The following is an 18,393-nucleotide window of genomic DNA, read 5'->3' on the forward strand; positions in this document are numbered from 1 at the left end:
CCGCAGGACAAGGGGGAGAGACACATGGAGACCCAACATAAGGATTATGGGGCTTAGGCCTTAGTTATAGAGACCCGGCAGCAGGGGGGGAGGGTATCGGGAGTGGGTGGAAGGGGGGTTGGAGGGGAGGTGGGGGGGAGTTTATTACCATTGAATTTTGTTAATACACAAAATGATGCTGAGAATATCGATGATTGAGGAATCTCCACGAATATGACCATTGATCTAGACTTTGACTTGTACTGTGGCGGTAACGCGCACCACCTCGGCTGAGGCGGGCAAGTTGTATGATTGTATTTACGCTTCAATTACTGAGTTTAAGATATAAAATTAATAAAGAAATCCCCCCCCCAAAAAAAAAAACAACAGCTCACTGCCTACCTAGAACAAAACCACCTACTCGACGCATCACAATCAGGTTTCTGGGCCTACCATGGCAGCAAGACCGCACTCATTGCTGCAACTGACGACATCAGAACCCTACTCGATCAAGGAGAAACAGTGGCTTTGATTCTTCTCGACCTGTCTGCAGCATTCTACGACGTCGCCCATCACATCCTCATCAACAGACTCCCTGACATAGGGATTCAACAACATGCCCTGAAGTCGATCATCTCATTCCTCTCAGGACGTACCCAGAGCATTCGTCTTACTCCTTTCACCTCTTCTCCCAAAAGACATCACATTAGGCATGCCCCAAAGATCTTCCCTCAGCCCCACTCTGTTCAACATCTACATGTCTCCCCTCAGGGACATCATCAGATCTCATGGACTTCACATCCTCTCCTCTGCCAAGGACACTCAGCTCACCAAGGACCTAACACCAAAACCAACCTCTGCCTCGCGATGACCGATGTAGCCGACTGGATTAAAAACAGCTGCCTCAAACTGAACTCTGACAAAACTGAGGTACTGATCTTAGGATTGAAAGCCTCTGCCAGGGACCACAGCTGGTGGCTGAAGAACTCGGACCCACACCAACTGACCATGCTCGCAACCTTGGCATAATCCTGGATAGCCAACTGACAATTCACTACAGTCGCCTCTTCCTGCTTCCTCGCCCACCGCATGCTTCACAAAATTGTAAGATGGATCCCAGTAAACACCAGAAACATCGTCGCACAAGCCTTCCTAACCAGCCGCCTCGACTACAGCAACACGCTCTACACTGGTATCTCCACCCTGCTCATCAGAAGACTCCAGACAATACAGAACACAGCAGCCAGGCTCATCCTGCACTCCCCAAGCTGATCCACATCTCTCCTCACCTCAGAAATGTCCATTGGCTCCCTGTCCAGTAAAGATGTCAGTTCAAGATACTCACACAGGCCTACAAAGCCCTCGACAATCAAAGACCTTCCTACATCAACCACCGACTGAACTTCCATCTTCCCTTGAAACACCTGTGATCCACCTGACTCATTCTCGTACATGTCCCTCGCATCCATCGCACCTGCAGTGGGAGCTGCGCATTCTCCTACATCGCTGTCAAAGCCTGGAAGGACCTCCTTCTACACCTCCGAACAGCACCCTGTCTGGCAGTCTTCACAAAGCAACTCAAGACCTGGCTTCTTAATGCAGATGCAGCAACATTAGCGCCTAGACACCCCTATGGGTGATAGTGCTGCACTTCACAAATGATTTATTGATTGATAAGAAAAGCGCAACCTGGGGCTCGTAACCTGAGCTCTCGAAACCGAAACGCTGATACAGGGAGCACGGAGGGGATGGAACTTCCCACAGAATGTCAGGCAACACAGGACAGAGCTGCTATGCAGAGGGCTTCTTCTGGTCATTGGCGGCACTGGTGACCGAGAACAACCTTCCTGGCACTCAATCCCGGATGTATGGCGCCCTCACTTGAGCCCTTGCCCATATGTATGGGGTATTTGTCCAGAAGCTCCCAGTGTCTCAGCTCCTGCAGGCTCGCTTGACAGTTGGCGGGGGTAGGCACTTAGTCTCTTGGTTGTACAAGTCCGCTGTTGGCAGGAGGGCAGATGAACCCCATATCGATTGACCCTTTTGTGATAAGGAATGGCCCCGAATCCTGGCGCGCACTCACTCCTATAATCCCAATACTAGATTCAAGTACACACAATTCAGCTATTTACACTGCACCTATCTCACTCCACATAGGCTTAATGTCATGTTGCAAACCATGGACTTGCAATGTCCTATATACACTCAGGTTGATGCAGACTTTTTAAACATGGTTTAGGGCTGTCCAATTATAACGCGCTTCTGGTTGCAAGTCGTGACAGACCTGGAGTGAACATTAAACCACAAGCAGCTGAATACAGTTGACATTTGCCTCTTGGGGCTATATAATATAAGGAGTCCTGCAAGGAAAGTGGGTGACCGATTCTTGGACATTTCCCTTCTCATAGCATATGGCGGGTTTTTGTGTGATCTGGGCGTTTGCTGAGAGGGAAGCGTGCTGCGCTGAGTATTAAAGGGGGATGTACATTCTGCCAATAGTGCTCTCTGGGAGGAGGTGGTTGCCAATTTGTTGGAGTTGGATCAGACACCTGGTCCCTCCTGGGGTGAGTGGTTTCATATGGTTTGCTCTGCAAGTTGAAGTGATGCCCTAAATGAAGAGAGTGTGTGGTATGGTGTGCATGGAGCTACGCCTGAACCCTTTTGCCGCTGGAGCAGTAATGGGGTGATGTGACGCCTGGTGTGGCCTCCACTTATTGGATGCTGATTGCGTCGAAACCCATTGTATGGAGCGTTCTCTGAGTCGCCAGTATAGAGATGAACAATGATGGAGGAGAAGGTGTTTGAGACTGCTCAAGCCCGGTATTGTGCCCGTTCTCCTGCTGTTCTGTTCCTGTTTTTCTGTTTACGTTTCTGTGATTGTGCCTACTTTAGTTTATTGTGCCTGTCAGTTTATTGTGCCACCTTAGTTTTGTTTGCTCCGTGCCCGTTTACCCCCGCCTCTGCTGCTCATGAGGCCCCTCCCCCCTGCCGGTCCCTGCTCCCGCCTGAACGTCCCTCCCCACTCCCCTATTTAGTGGCGGCCACTGTGCGATCGCACCACCAATGGGGCACTGAAGGCATGCCACAGGCAAGCCCATCCGCGACCAGCGCCATGGACCCTGGCCCACCGACCATCCACCGCTACGACACAGCGACCTACCTAGCACTCAACCCCAGAAGGAGCAAAAACTGCCAGCGGTCCGAGCCGAGCACCACCTATGGACAGTTCTCCTGCCGTAACTGCCGCCAGTCCTTCACTACCGTATGCACCCCCACGGCCACCGCCCCTGCACCGAACGCCAACACCGCCGAAGCCCTGAGGTGCATCCTCCTCAATGTGTGCTCCCTGCACAGATTCGCCATAGAGATCTGGAACCTCCTCGACACCCTCTCACCGGATGTCGCCTCTTTACAGAAACCTGGACCAACGCCTCCTCCGCCCCCGATATTACCACCGCCATCCCTGGTGGATACAAGTTCCAGAGGAAGGACTGCCCCAACAACCCAGGAGGAGGACTCGCCATCGCACAGAAGAGCTCCCTCCGACTCTCCACCTCCACCGTGAGTGACTCCTTCGCCACCACCGAATACATTCACTTCCAGGCACAGACCAGCCCTAGAACCACACTCCGCGATACTCTCACCAACAGACCCCCGGACCCTGCGCTTCATTTGCCACTACCATCGCCGACTTCATCGCACCCCACGCCATCACCTCCATGGACTACAAACTCATCAGGGACCTGAACTTCCACCTCCACAACCACAGCGACCCCAACTCCACCACTCTCCTGGACAACCTCACTAACATCGAACTGAAACAGCTCACCACCACGCCCACTCACAAGGCTGGACACACTCTTGGCCCCATCTTCACAGTAGGTAATAGCATCCGCCCATACCTGCACCACACCCTCCATGAATAAACTGTAGCAAAGTCACTGAGGAACAGCTCCACTCCACCCTCAACCGCGGCACCTCCACCACCTTGACCGACTTCAACCTCGCAGCCAAAGAACTCCACAGATGGATCTCCAACTGCGCAGACAAGCTTGCACCCCTACGCAACACCGACAGACAGCGCCCCAGGATAAACCACCTGGTTTACCGCGACCTTCAAGAATCCAGACGCACCAGCAGACATCTCGAGAAGAACTCGAGAAGCAGCAAAACGTCCGAAAATTGCACCAACTATAAGAATGCCATGACAGAATACCACCAACGCATCAGATCCACCAAAAGAGCCTTCATCCAAAACAAGATCCTCGCCAACTCCAGCAACTCCAAGGAATTCTTCAGCTTAATCCAGGAATTCAGCAAGCCATTCAGCGAAACCACGGACATCAACCCTTCCCAGGACCTCTGCAACAAGCTTGGATCCTACTTCCATCTAAAAATCAAGAGCCTCTACGACAACTTCAACGACCAGACACCTGATTCCCAAACCACCTCCTCCTCCTCCAGCAACACCAGGCAGCCATTATCTCCTCCTGGACCCCAGTCACCACCAAAGACACCATTCCAATCATGAAAGACATCCACTCAGGGGCACCCCAGGACTCATGCCCGCACCACCATCACCCCAGAACTACGACGCACTGTCGACTCCACACCCAAGACAGGCATCTTCCCGGACGACTGGAAAGGCGCACAAGTCCCACCCCTGCTCAAGAAACCCTCAGCAGATCCCACAGACCTCAAGAACTTCCGACCCATCTCCCTCCTCCCCTTCGCGGCCAAAGTCACTGAAAAGACCGTCAACGCACAACTAACACAATTCATCGAAGAAAACTCCATCCTCCTAATCCGGATTCCGCAGCAACCGTAGCACCAAGACCACTCTACTCGCCGCCACAGACGACATCCGCAACTTCCTTAACCAAGGACATACCGCAGCCCTGATCCTACTCGACCTCTTGGCAGTATTCGACACCGTCCCCCACCGCCAGACTCCACAATGCCGGCATACAAGGACCCGCCCTCGACTGGATCCGCTCGTTCCTCTCCGGTAGAACCCAAGGAATCAGACTGCCTCCCTTCCTCTCCGAACCCACGATAATCAATTGTGGAGTACCTCAAGGATCATCGCTCAGCCCCACACTTTTCAACATCTACATGGCCCCCCTCGCTGCCATCGTCAGACAGCACGGACTCAGCATAATATGTAACGCCGACGACACCCAGCTCATAATCTCCCTCACCAAGGACCTTATCACCACCAGACTCAACTTCCAGGAAGGAATAAAGGAAGTCGCATCTTGGATGAGCGGCAGCTGCCTGAAACTCAACTCTGAGAAGACAGAGGTCCTCGTCCACACCCTCTCTGCTTGGGACAACACCTGGTGGCCCACCGCCCTCGACAGCCCTCCAACCTCCATGGACCACACCCGAAACCTCTGCATCGTACACGACTCCTTCCTCTCCATGACCCGACAGGTCAACGCGTCACCTCCAGCTGCTTCAACACCCTCCGCATCCTCGAATAGACCTTCAAATAGATCCCCCCACACCCGTATCAAGAAAGGCTGTCACCCACACACTCATACCCAGCAGACTGCACTACGGAAACGCCCTTGATGCCGGGATCAACAAGTCTCTGCTCCGCAAGCTCCAGACCATACAGAACACTGCAGCCAGACTCATCCTCAACATCAACACATCACCCAACACCTGCGAGACATCCACTGGCTCCCTGCTGAGAAGAGAGTTACTTTCAAGATGCTTGCCCACGCCTACAAATGCCTCCACAACACCGGACCCCAATACCTCAGCGAGAGGATCATCTTTCCCCTACCCAAGAGAAACCTCCAATCCGCCAACCTCACCCTCAACGAAATCCAGCGCTTCTGCAGAGCCAGAACAGGTGGAAGAGCCTTCTCCTACATTGCGGCCAAGACCTGGAACGAGCTCCCGACCAACATCAGACGCGCCCCCTCTCTGAACATCTTCAGGAAAACACTCAAGACATGGCTCTTCGACTGATCGGAGCTGTAGTTACAACCCCCCCTCCCTCCCAGCGCATTGAGCACCCTCATGGGCGAGTAGCGCTCTTACAATTCCCCTGATTGATTGATGATGGGGATGTTATTGATGCTGGGTAATGGTTTTCTCTTTTTTTGTTATACACTGTTGTAATGATTCTGTTAATGATCTTAATTGAGACATGCCAATCCTAGCCAGCTGACAAATGGTTTGTTTCAGGCCTGCTCTTCTTTGCCTCGAAATATTGCATCTCTGTGATCCCATGCTCAAGGGATGTATTGCCATGCTGCTGGATTATGATTAAAATCAATAAAGATATATTTTTTTAAATACGTAGCATGGGGTACTTTATGCCATGCATATTACAGTGACTTGTAAGTAGACTGTACTGATGATAATAAATGCTGGCAGTCTAACACCCAAAACTGTGATATGCTACACCTGTTCTATAGTTGCCCTAGTGTGTGCTGCTGTTATATTCTGTGATCTTACCCAAGACAGTTTGCCTACTTCCGTTAAAGGAGCATGAAGTAGGAGGACAGTGATGGCTGAAAAAAAAGTAATTTTGTCTAATTGGAAGAACAAATTAAACATCTTTTTGTAGTCACACGCGATTCTATCCACTTTAGCTTTGAGAGAGAACTTACATTTCAACCGTAAAAACAATTTATTGAAATTTCACAATGTAACGGAGGAGTTTTTGAGACTTCTAAGAAATGTCATAATTTTAAGAGGCTACAAAAGGAATTCGTAGAGTCAGGGCTTCCTATTCCTCCTTCTCTCCTTCCTCGACTTAGTTGCTTCTTTTTAATGAGCATGTAGATAGATAATTCGTACTACTAAATATTTTCTGTTCACGTGGGTGGAGCTAGACTTGTAAAACAATTTATTATAATAGCGTATATTAGTCTTTTTAAGAAAATTAGTGGAATTTGTGTTTAGTAAGTTGCATTGTATTTACAAAATATAATGTTGGTAAGGCACAAAAAAATAACATCACCCTAAACAATACATCTAGTGACAAAATGTTTAGTGAAGATTTCTTATTTGTGGGGTTTTTGCTGTTTTTGTAAGGATCATAATGTCCAGAACATGGAGCTGCTAATCGCTATATATGTGTAGAGCAGTCCACAGTACTTCACTTACTTTATTTTTTACAATTTCAGATTATCGGCTGCCAAATTATTAGGGTACCTGCTGGCTCTACAGAGCGCTACACCAGATGGATCAATGGTCTCAGTCCTGATCAACTGTCCACACAGGTAATACGTATTTTCATATTACAGCCATAGCACACAAGGCCTTACTGTATTTTAATCATATTGTATTTTAACATATTGTTTCTTGTTAGCTGGATGATTCCAACTCCAAGTTACTGCAGTAGCAACCTCATGTAAATCCTTCAGGCAGTTTGGGTTAGGCAGGAGTTACTAATGAAGCATCTTATATTTCATTATCCTAGTCACGTGCAAGTTATTTCTATTATGACCACATATTGGCTTTCTACATTTTAGGTTTGAGTTTTTTCCCCACAGTGATGCTTTTACCATTTGCTCTGTAGGTGACTTTATATGTTTACTTTCAGAAGACGTTAGCTGTTTTTCATGGTTTAGCTTTGTGTACTTTATCATCTGCCAAATTTTCATGTAATTTGTTTTGTAAAGTTTTTAAACGTTTTTAAGCAATACTAAAATAAAACACTTCCTTGTCAGTGCTAATTAAGTACCTGAAAAGTAAAGTTGAATATATAAGAATTATACAACAATGAAAATATATTACTATATATGTATTGATTAGAAATATGAACTTAAATACTGATATGCCTGGTATATGAATATATAATAGTGAAGCACTGTGTACTTGGAGGAAAGGGTTTGCCCTTCATAAACTCCCTATTATGGATTGTTTAGCCTCAATCATGTTTGTTTTCGTGGTAAAGTGAAGCTGGTGCCATAAAAAAACAATAAAATCAGGGACTCTCCTCAGAAAATCATCAGTTCGTGTTTGTATATTCTGCCAGATACCAGAAGAGGAGCATTACACACTTGGATCAGTTTAGTCCCCCAATACTGCTACCTCCAAAGTAAAATAACAGTGTAACTATTGAGACCAGCTAAAGCGTGCACTACTGATCTTCACAAGTACACATTTTTTTGCAGATAAGTTTTACTTTTATATCCAGTTGCGTTTTTGGGACACTCTATACATGCGGTAGTTTGTCTAGCTACGAGATCCATAGTGTATTTTCTTGGGTCCTCTGCTGTTTCTCTGTGATTTTGTTGTGTCCGTACTTCGATTTCATACTTTGCAGATGAGTTGATGCTCATGAGTCATGGGCTTGGTTCTGACTTGTGATCTGCATGAGTAGGCCGGGGATTGGTTCAGCAATGTGAGGTGGGTTCAAGGCTGTTTATAAAAATCCTTTTTGTCATTTCATCCTCTAGCTTGTCAAATGGTCACGGTCTCTTTCAGAAAACAAAGTGCAGATCAGTATTCCTAATCAAGCATCTTAATGATTAGTATTCATTCAGTTCATACCTAATCACAGGTAGTTTAACATACATTAGTGAGAATGACACACCATGAAATTGTTCGTGCACGACATAGCGAAGGCTATGGGTTTCTTTCTCTACAATACTTTTCAAATGGGAGAGCGACAAAACTGTAACTTTTGAATTTAGCAGTTTCCACTCAGTTGCTGGCAGTGAACGTCTCAACTACAGCTTTGAGTTATCACACCATGTGGCCGTAGAACAGATTTAGGCTCCAAGTTTGGAGTGGTGGTGGAATTGTTGAGAACTTGATTGAAAGACCACTCCCTCTCATCAAGAAAAGACAATGAGGTGGATTCATTAACATTTTCCATAAGTGTGACTTCCCTTGAAAAATATGAATAAAGTTGCATCTGAGTAGACTTACATATAGACAATCTAAACCCTTTTTTGTGGGTGAACTCTATCGAACCAGAAACTCTTGTCTGTGTATTTTGGCTGTAATAGCATAACCTAACAAAGAAACTCCCTCGTGACCAAAGTTATTTGTACACAAGACTTAATCACAGAACCCAAATGTGAGCGCCTAGGCAAATGTAGGACCCCACTATGAAAATATTACCAACAACCTAAAAGATATACAATTTTTATTTTCATTTCATTTTATAAAATACTTTTTCATAACTTATACAAATCCATAAATATTATTGCAGATATCAGATTCCAATATGATTAAATCACAAATCAGCATAAATGAAAAACACAATACAAATAATCAAATCATGAAAACCCGGGAAGAGACAACCAAAAACATCACATCAACTCAGTCAGACTCAACTCACACACATCCAGACACGCATTCACATACATAATATATCTGGGGAACACAATTACAGAATGACAAAGTAACTGGGAAGACCAAAGATAGAAACTGCACAATGGCAGGATGTTATAGTGGCCGTGGTCGATGCGTTTCGGTGGCTGCACGCTGGTAAAGTGCCACCTTCATCAGGACCTGCCAGATATACAGCCCCACAACAAGGGGGGCAAGAAGTCACTCCACCCGGGAAGAATAAAATCACACACTCCAACAATCAGTGTAACTACCTTCCAAGTAGGTACCAATATCAGTCTTTTGAAAATAAATACAGGGTTTAGCAAAGTCGTCCTCTACTCACTATGAACATCAGTAACAGCATCTGTGGAGGTTAAACCCCGTCGATCCTTCGTAGAGGAATGATTATTCAGAACTCAAAGGCTTCAATTTCTGAATCTCAGACATTTACTTTCTTTACTTCTGTACGGCATTCGCAGCACAGGAACAAACTGGCGAGAAAACAATATCGCACCGCCCAAAAATGGGCATCCAAACTTTAAATCATGATGCAATGTCTCCCAAAGTAGCCGCAAACCGCCGTGTTCACATTCACCAGATATCTTGGCTGTAATAGCATTCCTTGATTTCTAGTGGGCATAATATTTACATGTTTTATAGTTTTTCTGTTAAATCACCATTGCTTCCAGTCCATAGCACACTAGCTTCCAGCCTTGCATAGTCCAACTTATCTCATCCAAATGCCACATAATATATTTGTTACTCTGGTCCAACATTTCTGAAACAAACCAACAGGACTATTTTTTCATAGAAAATCCTACAGGAAGACAGGCCATCCAGGGCCAGTTGTATACCGTTACAAACGTATACAGTGGAAACAAATCTAAAATTTGAAAACTTTAAATACCTATCCACAAAAGAAAACGCTTAAGGGTTTTTAGTCCACTGGAAACACTCTCGGTGTGTTGTGTAATCCGCAAATAATCTATGTTTGCCAGGAAAACGTGGTATCAGTGAGACAGGAGATGGAATTGTATTAATGTTGGTAATCACCTATCTTGCTGAAACTGTAGTTAAGAGGTTGGAAAGTGCTTATACAATTATTTATATGTTTTTTTTTGTTTGAATATGTTTATTGCATTTTGTCACTGTACAACGTTACACATATGCATACAGAATTAATAAATGATGCTGTAGTGGAAAGCATTATCCAGAAGCCGTTGCAGTCAAACACTCTCATTTGATGGCATGGTAGTAAGCAGCAAAAGGAAAAGCAACACAATTAAGCAGCATGACAGAGTCGTGTAACACCGGCATATGTGTAAAAGAATAATGTTCAATAGTGGCAGCGTTCCGCAACGGAGAAAGCAAAATCTGTGGTATGATTGCACATCCTAGACTTGTTCAAAGCAGAGCATAAGTCATGCCATGGCAGTAAAACCAGAGAAGTGTATCACATTGACAGTATATCACATATCCAAAGCATCATTTTAAAACAATCAAATATAATGAACAGTCCAAAAAATACAGGTAACTAAAGTCTGGGTGGTGATTAACAACAATCGTGTGTGTATGTGTGGAATCATCGAGGCGGGCAGGGAGCAGGTCTATTACGCCACGTGGCAGTAGTGGAGGGCAATTCACAGGCTACATCATGTGTGCGGAAAAGTGTGGGGGGGTTCCGCTAGGGAGGGGGCGAGAGAGGGGGGGATTTATTAGGAGCGGTAAGGGAGAGAGAGGCGTGAATGATTACATAATGCCAGTCTGTAGGCACACCCGATGGTAGGCCATCAGGGCACTATCCCAGTCCAGCGCTATGGGGAACTTCCGGAGCCCTGCCGTCTCTTCCCTATGCAGCGCCACACTCTCCGCCCTCGCCCAATTATCCAGTGAGGTACGCCACTGTATCGCCCGAGGAGGCACACTATGTTTCCAGCGTCTAGTAATGAGGCGTTTCGCTGTGATCAGCCCCAGATCCCAGAATCTCGCATGGACTTTCGTGTGTTTCGTCCGTCTAAATAAGCCCAATAGGCAAGCTTCCCAAGTGTCTGGTAAGGTGCCACAATTATTTATATGTTTTGGAGAATCCACAAACCAGAGAAGTTAACATTGATAAATTACTTCATACAGCAAGTTAAGAAATACAAAGCCAATTAATGCAAATGAACATTAGTTATGCGAGTCCTGCTTTTCATCTATCGACCTTGCTGTGTTTTCTGTTGAAGTTTGTCCTATCCTGTTTCGCTCCTATCATGTTTGACTAATTACATGTGGAATTGTGAAGACATTTTAGGTTGTGCACCAGGAAACAACATTGTACGTTAAAGCATATTTAATTACACATTGAAAGGAAAGAGCTAAATCCAGAAAGCGATGCATGCTTGATGTCAGAAAGAGGGCAGTTGTCTCTCAAATGGATACTATGAGGCATTTGAGAACTCTAGGCCAGTCATCTATAGCACAGGTGTGTGGTGCATTTGTGGAATAACTGTAAGGCATTATGAAGTATTTTATATGTAAGAGAGTACAGTAGATGAATTAGGACAAGGCTAGAAACCTCCCAAGTGAAGTCATTAGTTTCGTATTAATTGCATCAGCACCATGGCATACAGTAGTTGTGGTACATTTTAGAAACCGCTTCTAAATAATGTATGTAATAATAATAGTGTGTGTCTAACTAGATGTACGTTTAGTTAAATTATATACTAGGGAGAATGTTAAATGACATTGGCTCGGTCGTATTGTTATCTCTTTTTATTAGGTTTTGTTTTTTTCATAATTCAATGCGACATATGTTGTTAGCCTATTAAGAATAATGTGAAGTGAGCTATGCGTATAGAAATAGCAATGATCATTGATACTAGGTGCAGTTCAAGCAAAGTGGCATGTCCTCCTTACCTTAGTTCGCAGCAGTTGATCCCCCCATTAGTAATAAACATATATCATAGTGTTTCATTGATTCCTATATACATACAAATCTGTGTAGTGGCTCAATGAAATAACACCCATATTTTTCTCATAATAAGGACTTATCTTTCAGTTGAAATTGCAACATATCGTAATTGATGGGTATTGAAAAAAGGGTGGGGTCTGGCCCTCCATAAGCCCTATATAAGTCTCTCTTCATTGTGTCTTGAGGAGTACCCAAAAAATAAAAATAGCCCCCACTTTGAACCAAAGCTCTGATTACAGAAAGCATGTGAAGCAGGTGAGCTCGACCCTCCCCAGAAGAGCTCCCTTGTTTCTTCCATCCAAGCATTTAACCATTCATCCTTTCAACCTCCTAACCACTTGCTGATACCCACCATTTCACTTTCACGTTCTGTCATCCAATCATCTTTTCATCCATTATTCAGTCTTTCACCCTTCCATCAATCTTTTCACCCATCCACCCTTCAGCCATCCTTCCTTTCACTCATCACCCACCCGCATATCCTTTCACCTATTCACCCCTTCACCCATCCACTCATCCTTTCGCCCATCCACTCGTCCTTTCGCCCATCCACTCGTCCTTTCGCCCATCCATTCATCCTTTCGCCCATCCATTCATCCTTTCGCCCATCCACTCATCCTTTTGCCCTTCCACTCATCCTTTTGCCCTTCCACTCATCCTTTTGCCCTTCCACTCATCCTTTTGCCCTTCCACTCATCCTTTTGCCCTTCCACTCATCCTTTTGCCCTTCCACTCATCCTTTTGCCCTTCCACTCATCCTTTCACCCATCCACTCATCCTTTCACCCATCCACTCATCCTTTTGCCCACCCACTCATCCTTTCACCCATCCTTTCATACATCCTTTCACACACGTATCCTTTCACCCTTACACCTTTCAACCTATTGTTTCACTCCCCCATGCACCTATTCAGCCATCCACCCTTTCACCTATCCTTCATTTTAACCTTCCATTCTTCTTTCCCTTCTCCATCCACCCATCTTTCTATAGCGTTAATTATGAGCTTTTGTCTGTCGAATTGCAGAAATACGAGGCCATTAAGAACTCCACCCCCTTGTAGTTGCTAGGAGGAGGGGTTCACTACGCCCTTTCTGTGTCTTGACCTTTATGATGAAAGCTGGGATTGGCCTAGAATGCCTCCTGTTTTGAAGGCAAGTCCGGATAAATGACTTCAGAGACTGGGTTGCGGGGTTATGGTGGGGTCTGGGATCGAGTCCCAATGCACCCGCCTTCAGTTTTTCTAAATTAAGGATGCAACTACCATTAAAAACTATTGTATACATGTCTAAATAAAAGGGAAGATTGAAAATGTCCCTGCCTTACCCAAAAACGTTTTAAGAAACTCAGAGTGAAGACGATTACCCAAAATGGATCCTTTGACCTTTATAAGATATATATTTTTTCATCATACGTACAGATAGAAGCCTGAGGAGCAGAGAGCACCTAGGGAGTGAGAGTAAGAATGCACAGTCTCTTTAAGGAGACATAGACAGTGAAGCAAGAAGATACTTAGATGGTATGTTGTTGGGGTCCAATAGAAATAAGAGACTAATGCTACGATTACAGGTGGGTCGGAAAAAGGTGAGATACTTATCGTAACCGATGTATTCCGACACGTTTGGGTTCTGAATATTTTGTTTGTGATAAATAGCATCCAGGTATGATTACTGCCCTTAAAACCGAGCATAACACGACGATTTTGATGCTTACAGCGGTGGGGAGAGTGGTGCGAGGCTTGTCCCTCAGCTTCTAATTGCAATATGTCAATTCACACAATGATATCGCAAATAATCGAGCTGACCATGCTCAGGGCCTAAGGTAACAGTACACAGCAAAGAGTTGTCTCACGGAATCTGCCATAGGAGCAACACTTAGCTCTGTGAGAAACTGAACCGTGATAAGAGGTTGTTAAAACAGAAGATACTACACTGCATAATTACATTTCATAACATTAAAACATTTATTTTGCAATCGCAATCCATGCTGGCATCTTGATTATTTCTGTTTTGGATGTGTCTTAAGTTTAAAAGATGCTATTTTAGAATAGGAGAGTGCCATTTTGAGTGGTATGGTTGATTTCATTGACTCGTAACTTTTGTTCTACAAGAGTACCTGTTTTGTGTTTGTTTCACTCTCTTATCTACCTGGATGATGGGCTGTAGTTCTCTTTATGATGTCATGAAGCTTAACCCTATTGGAAATTTATTGACACGAATAGGCCATCAAAAGGTTTCCAAAGAAATGTCAACATCCACTCATGATGATGCCAATGATTGTACTTGGGACACCCACCCAGAAAGAAGTATTACTTCTTGCTCTCTGTTTTTCACTTGTTTTGCATCATGTTTTATGTAGATAGTAGGAGATGTATGCTATTTCAGTATCTAGCTTTTTATCAGACTGATTACTGAAAGCGATCAAGTAAAACAAAGAAATTTAAGGAATTCTGCATCTATTTCAGAATTGTAATGGCTAAGATTTAATTAGAATAAGAATTTCAAGCATTGATAATCTAGAAGCGATAAGAGGTAATGCATGACAGGAGTTAGCATAAAAGCTGCCACCTAAAAATAAGATAACATAGCGTTTATTTTGGAAACGAAGGTTTATGACAGGGATTTATATACAGATATGTATTATTCCTTATCACAATGGAACTCATTTTATTAACCTCGTGGGATGAAAGTGAAAGTTTAGTCATAGGGGTGTGAAGTACAGTGAAACAAAATAAGTTCATTAGTCCACTGCGCCATCAGAATCTAAATCTCATAAATTTCTACCGCTGTTGCATGTTATTCTTTTATGTTATTTCTAGTTGCTTTTTTTGTGAGGGTCTTGCCGCGCTTTGACATCTTCAAAGGATGCCCTGTTTTTCCAAAGTGCTCGTATCTTTGTGGTCAAACAGAACATTTTTGTCCAGCCTATTGAAGACCTTGGAGAATCATGTGTCAATGTCTGCTGAGAGCTATCTGGAGTGTTGTGTCCTGTCCTCACTGTCGCATTTCAATAGGGATATCAAGGAAGCTGTTGTATATTTGTGCTTCCTTCATTATGGCTATTTGGTGTCAGTAGGCCTTCCTTTGTGTTCCCACCTTCCCAGCCTCCCATAGTACCTGGGAGTGTTCTAACTTGTATGTGAAAGTTCCAGCCTTGTCAGTTGATGGTCTGGTTAGCTGGCGAGGTGTACTGCTCTGTTGTGCTATCATAATAAATCTATCCTGTAACCTGAAGATGTGTCCTGCTGCCTACCTAACTTACTTACAACAGAAGCACAAAGAATACAAAGGAGGTGAGACTATCAATGTGGGACTTAGCACTATATGCCTTTCAAGATTAGATCTAGGCAAATGTACGTCCATGCTGGGTGAATTAAAGAAGGGGCGATATAGAAGTAACAGGTAATACATGAAGGGTCTGAATGGAATACCGAAGGTAAGTATTGTTAAGAGTTTGTGATAAAACTCTGACATATCGTAAGCCGGTGGAGCTAGAAGACTCAGAGGACATGCAAGTTCTGTGCCTGTGAAAAACTGTAAGCATGTTTGGGTGACACATAGTCAGCTCATTATGTTCTAAGTATGGTCCCCCAAGCACCTCCAAGTTGAACTGCACACAATGGTGTGCATTTCGCTGGACTTAAAAGATAACTAATTCTCCTTTATCCGGTGTAGAACCTTCCCACACCTTAGCCAAAGGTGTCTACAGGCCCTATTCCGGATCAGGTTTGGTTATTATAGGCAGTTTGTGCCCAGGAAGGGGCTGCCTGTGGCATAAATGGACAGCAGCAGAAGTCTGCTGCCGTCAAACTCCTCCGTCGGTAATCTAGAGAATTTAACATGCTACACAAATCCTAGAAACACGATATATGGTTGACAAAATCAGCAGCGAAACTGAGAACGTCGTACTTAAATGTCCTCTGAAATGTCATTTTGAATGTGATTCAGCGTAGCCCGTCTTCAGCAGTGTTGATTGAGCAACACAGCATGCGTGTATCTACGTTTTTTTTTGTGCTAGGGAGGTTCGCTTACTAAAATGTATTCCTAACAACTTTAAGTAGGCTGGAAGAATGGAAGTGTAAATAAAGTACATGCAATGGAGGTGCACTACCTGGCTCCCTATCCTGTTAACGAGCCGCTTGTGCTTTGAAGTCTTCTGTGCTCTCAAGATATCTGTTACAGTCTTTGGACAGGTGCAGCAGTTGCTGTAAATGGCTTTAAGGCCTTTTATCCCCACCACACACTCGCTTCCCACTCCTTTGGTATAAACCACTTGCTAAGAGGATATTTTATATGCATATGGCCCTGTCAATCAACTACAAACCTTGTAAGATTTCCCCCCAAAAATCCAATTCACTTACTTTTTCCAAATATATGTTGCACCGCAGGCTAATAATATCGTGCCTCCCATTGCTTGACATTTCTAAGTGTTCGTAAAATGTACTTTTGGTGATGCTTTTGAAAGACCCCACTATCTTGCTGTCCGTTGATAGAAGGCTTTGCTCTTTGTTTTAGTTACCTCATGCTGCCTAGGGAAGGCTCGCCCCAGATTAATGATTATTCTTTGCTTAGAAGAAACCTCGTTTTAATTTAAACTCCTATAGCTATGGTGGTGGCACGTGGAGTCTGCAGGCGAGATGCTTCTGTATACAATTCCCATGTATCCTACTGTGTGCAGAGTTAAGGGCAATTCGGCAACAACAGGGTCACAGTTACTTCGCAACTCCAAGTTCATACCAACACCTTCACTTTGGGCTAGTGTCTCCCAATTTTTGGTACTATCTCTGGAAAGCTTCCAACATACCACTTTGAATGTAGTCAAAGAAGCCAGAGCATTTGACTAGAAATAAAACTGTTCCAACTGGAGTGAATTTTCTTGTGTCGTTTGTGGAAGGTCTGTGATTTTCTTCACTTGTAGACAAGTATTTTCCACTGTTCCAGACCACTAGCTCCAGGTGGTATTAATTTATAAAGACGTCAAACAGGCGCACAGTAAAAGACATCGCTCCTTCCAGAGAATTTTTATTTCATAGGGTATAGTGCCCTTGCCCACAATATAATCTTGCACTTAAGTAATATGGCAGGAGACCACAGTATTTGTGTTGGAGGGGCTAACTATCACAACAGAGCTCTCAATGTTGCTGATTCCATGCATGAGTAGCTTAGCCAGTGCATATTATTGCTTTGCATTCTGGTACTTCGGTTCTGCGTGTATTATGAAGTAAACACATATTTAGAATACAGGGATGTAGTGATAATACTAGGGAGTAAGGGGATTTGCTGGCCACAGTTAACTGAGTCAACAGACCTGCTCATGAATGTGAAGAGAGGTATAAGAAGGTGACTGACTTGAGCAGGTCAAGGTGAACAAGAGGGAGAAAGAAAGTGTGATAGAGTGGGACATGTACCTGATGACTGAACAAGAAGAAGACTCAAAATTTCTATTTCGGACAGGCAAGGGTGGGTCTAATAATCTGGGCCTTTGAGATAACAAGAAAAAATATGTAGTGAAATTGGTTAATAGGTTTGAAGAGGTAGCATCGCTCAAGCATGCAGTTAGTTGGACTTTTTTTGGGAGACTGGAGCAAAGAAGAAGGCTTGCTGATGTTGGGTTGCATTTGCGCTCCCAACCTGGTCTGTGAGAGTGTTTGGCCATAGAGAGATGTAGCTGGGACCTGGCAGCAGATGATGAGCGGTAGAAAAGGATTCCCCTGGACCAAAATTGAGTGCCCGTTCAAGCGGGACTAGCACTGATGCAGTGGGCTTCACCTATCTGTAATGGCACAGGAGTGTGACAAATGGGGATGCTCTCTGAGAGTTGTAGCAGGAGGCGTCTGTCAATGCTTCTAGGTAATAAATCAAAAGGGTTGAGGCATGGGACTGTGGCCATGGGAGTCTCATAAGATGATGGCCCTTGTGCAAAAAAAAGAAACATTCACAGTACAAATGTTAAAGCCTGAACTATAAAGGTTTATTGAAATCTAACAATCATTACAGAAGGTAAAAAGTAGTTAGTTAGTCAAATTCAAGTCAGCATCTATAATGCATCAAATAATGGAATTGCAAGAGAATCAAAATAAGGTCCACTCTTAAAGCTAGTGAATAACAAGAACCAAAGTGTAGTTCAGCAAGGGGAGTGGTATAAACTCTGCACAG

The 18,393-nt window shown here is 44.3% G+C and overlaps 1 protein-coding gene across 1 annotated transcript in view; it reads left to right on the forward strand.

The window, feature by feature from the left end:
* Positions 1 to 18,393, forward strand: part of QTGAL (queuosine-tRNA galactosyltransferase) — a 2,423,197-nt gene that overhangs the window by 654,532 nt on the left and 1,750,272 nt on the right. The window contains exon 6 of the mRNA XM_078654698.1: positions 7,128 to 7,223. Coding sequence (XP_078510824.1) covers positions 7,128 to 7,223 — 96 coding nt within the window. The remainder of the gene's footprint in view (positions 1 to 7,127; positions 7,224 to 18,393) is intronic.

This window comes from Lissotriton helveticus, chromosome 7 (genome assembly GCF_964261635.1).
Source record: "Lissotriton helveticus chromosome 7, aLisHel1.1, whole genome shotgun sequence".
NCBI classification, from domain to species: domain Eukaryota; kingdom Metazoa; phylum Chordata; class Amphibia; order Caudata; family Salamandridae; genus Lissotriton; species Lissotriton helveticus.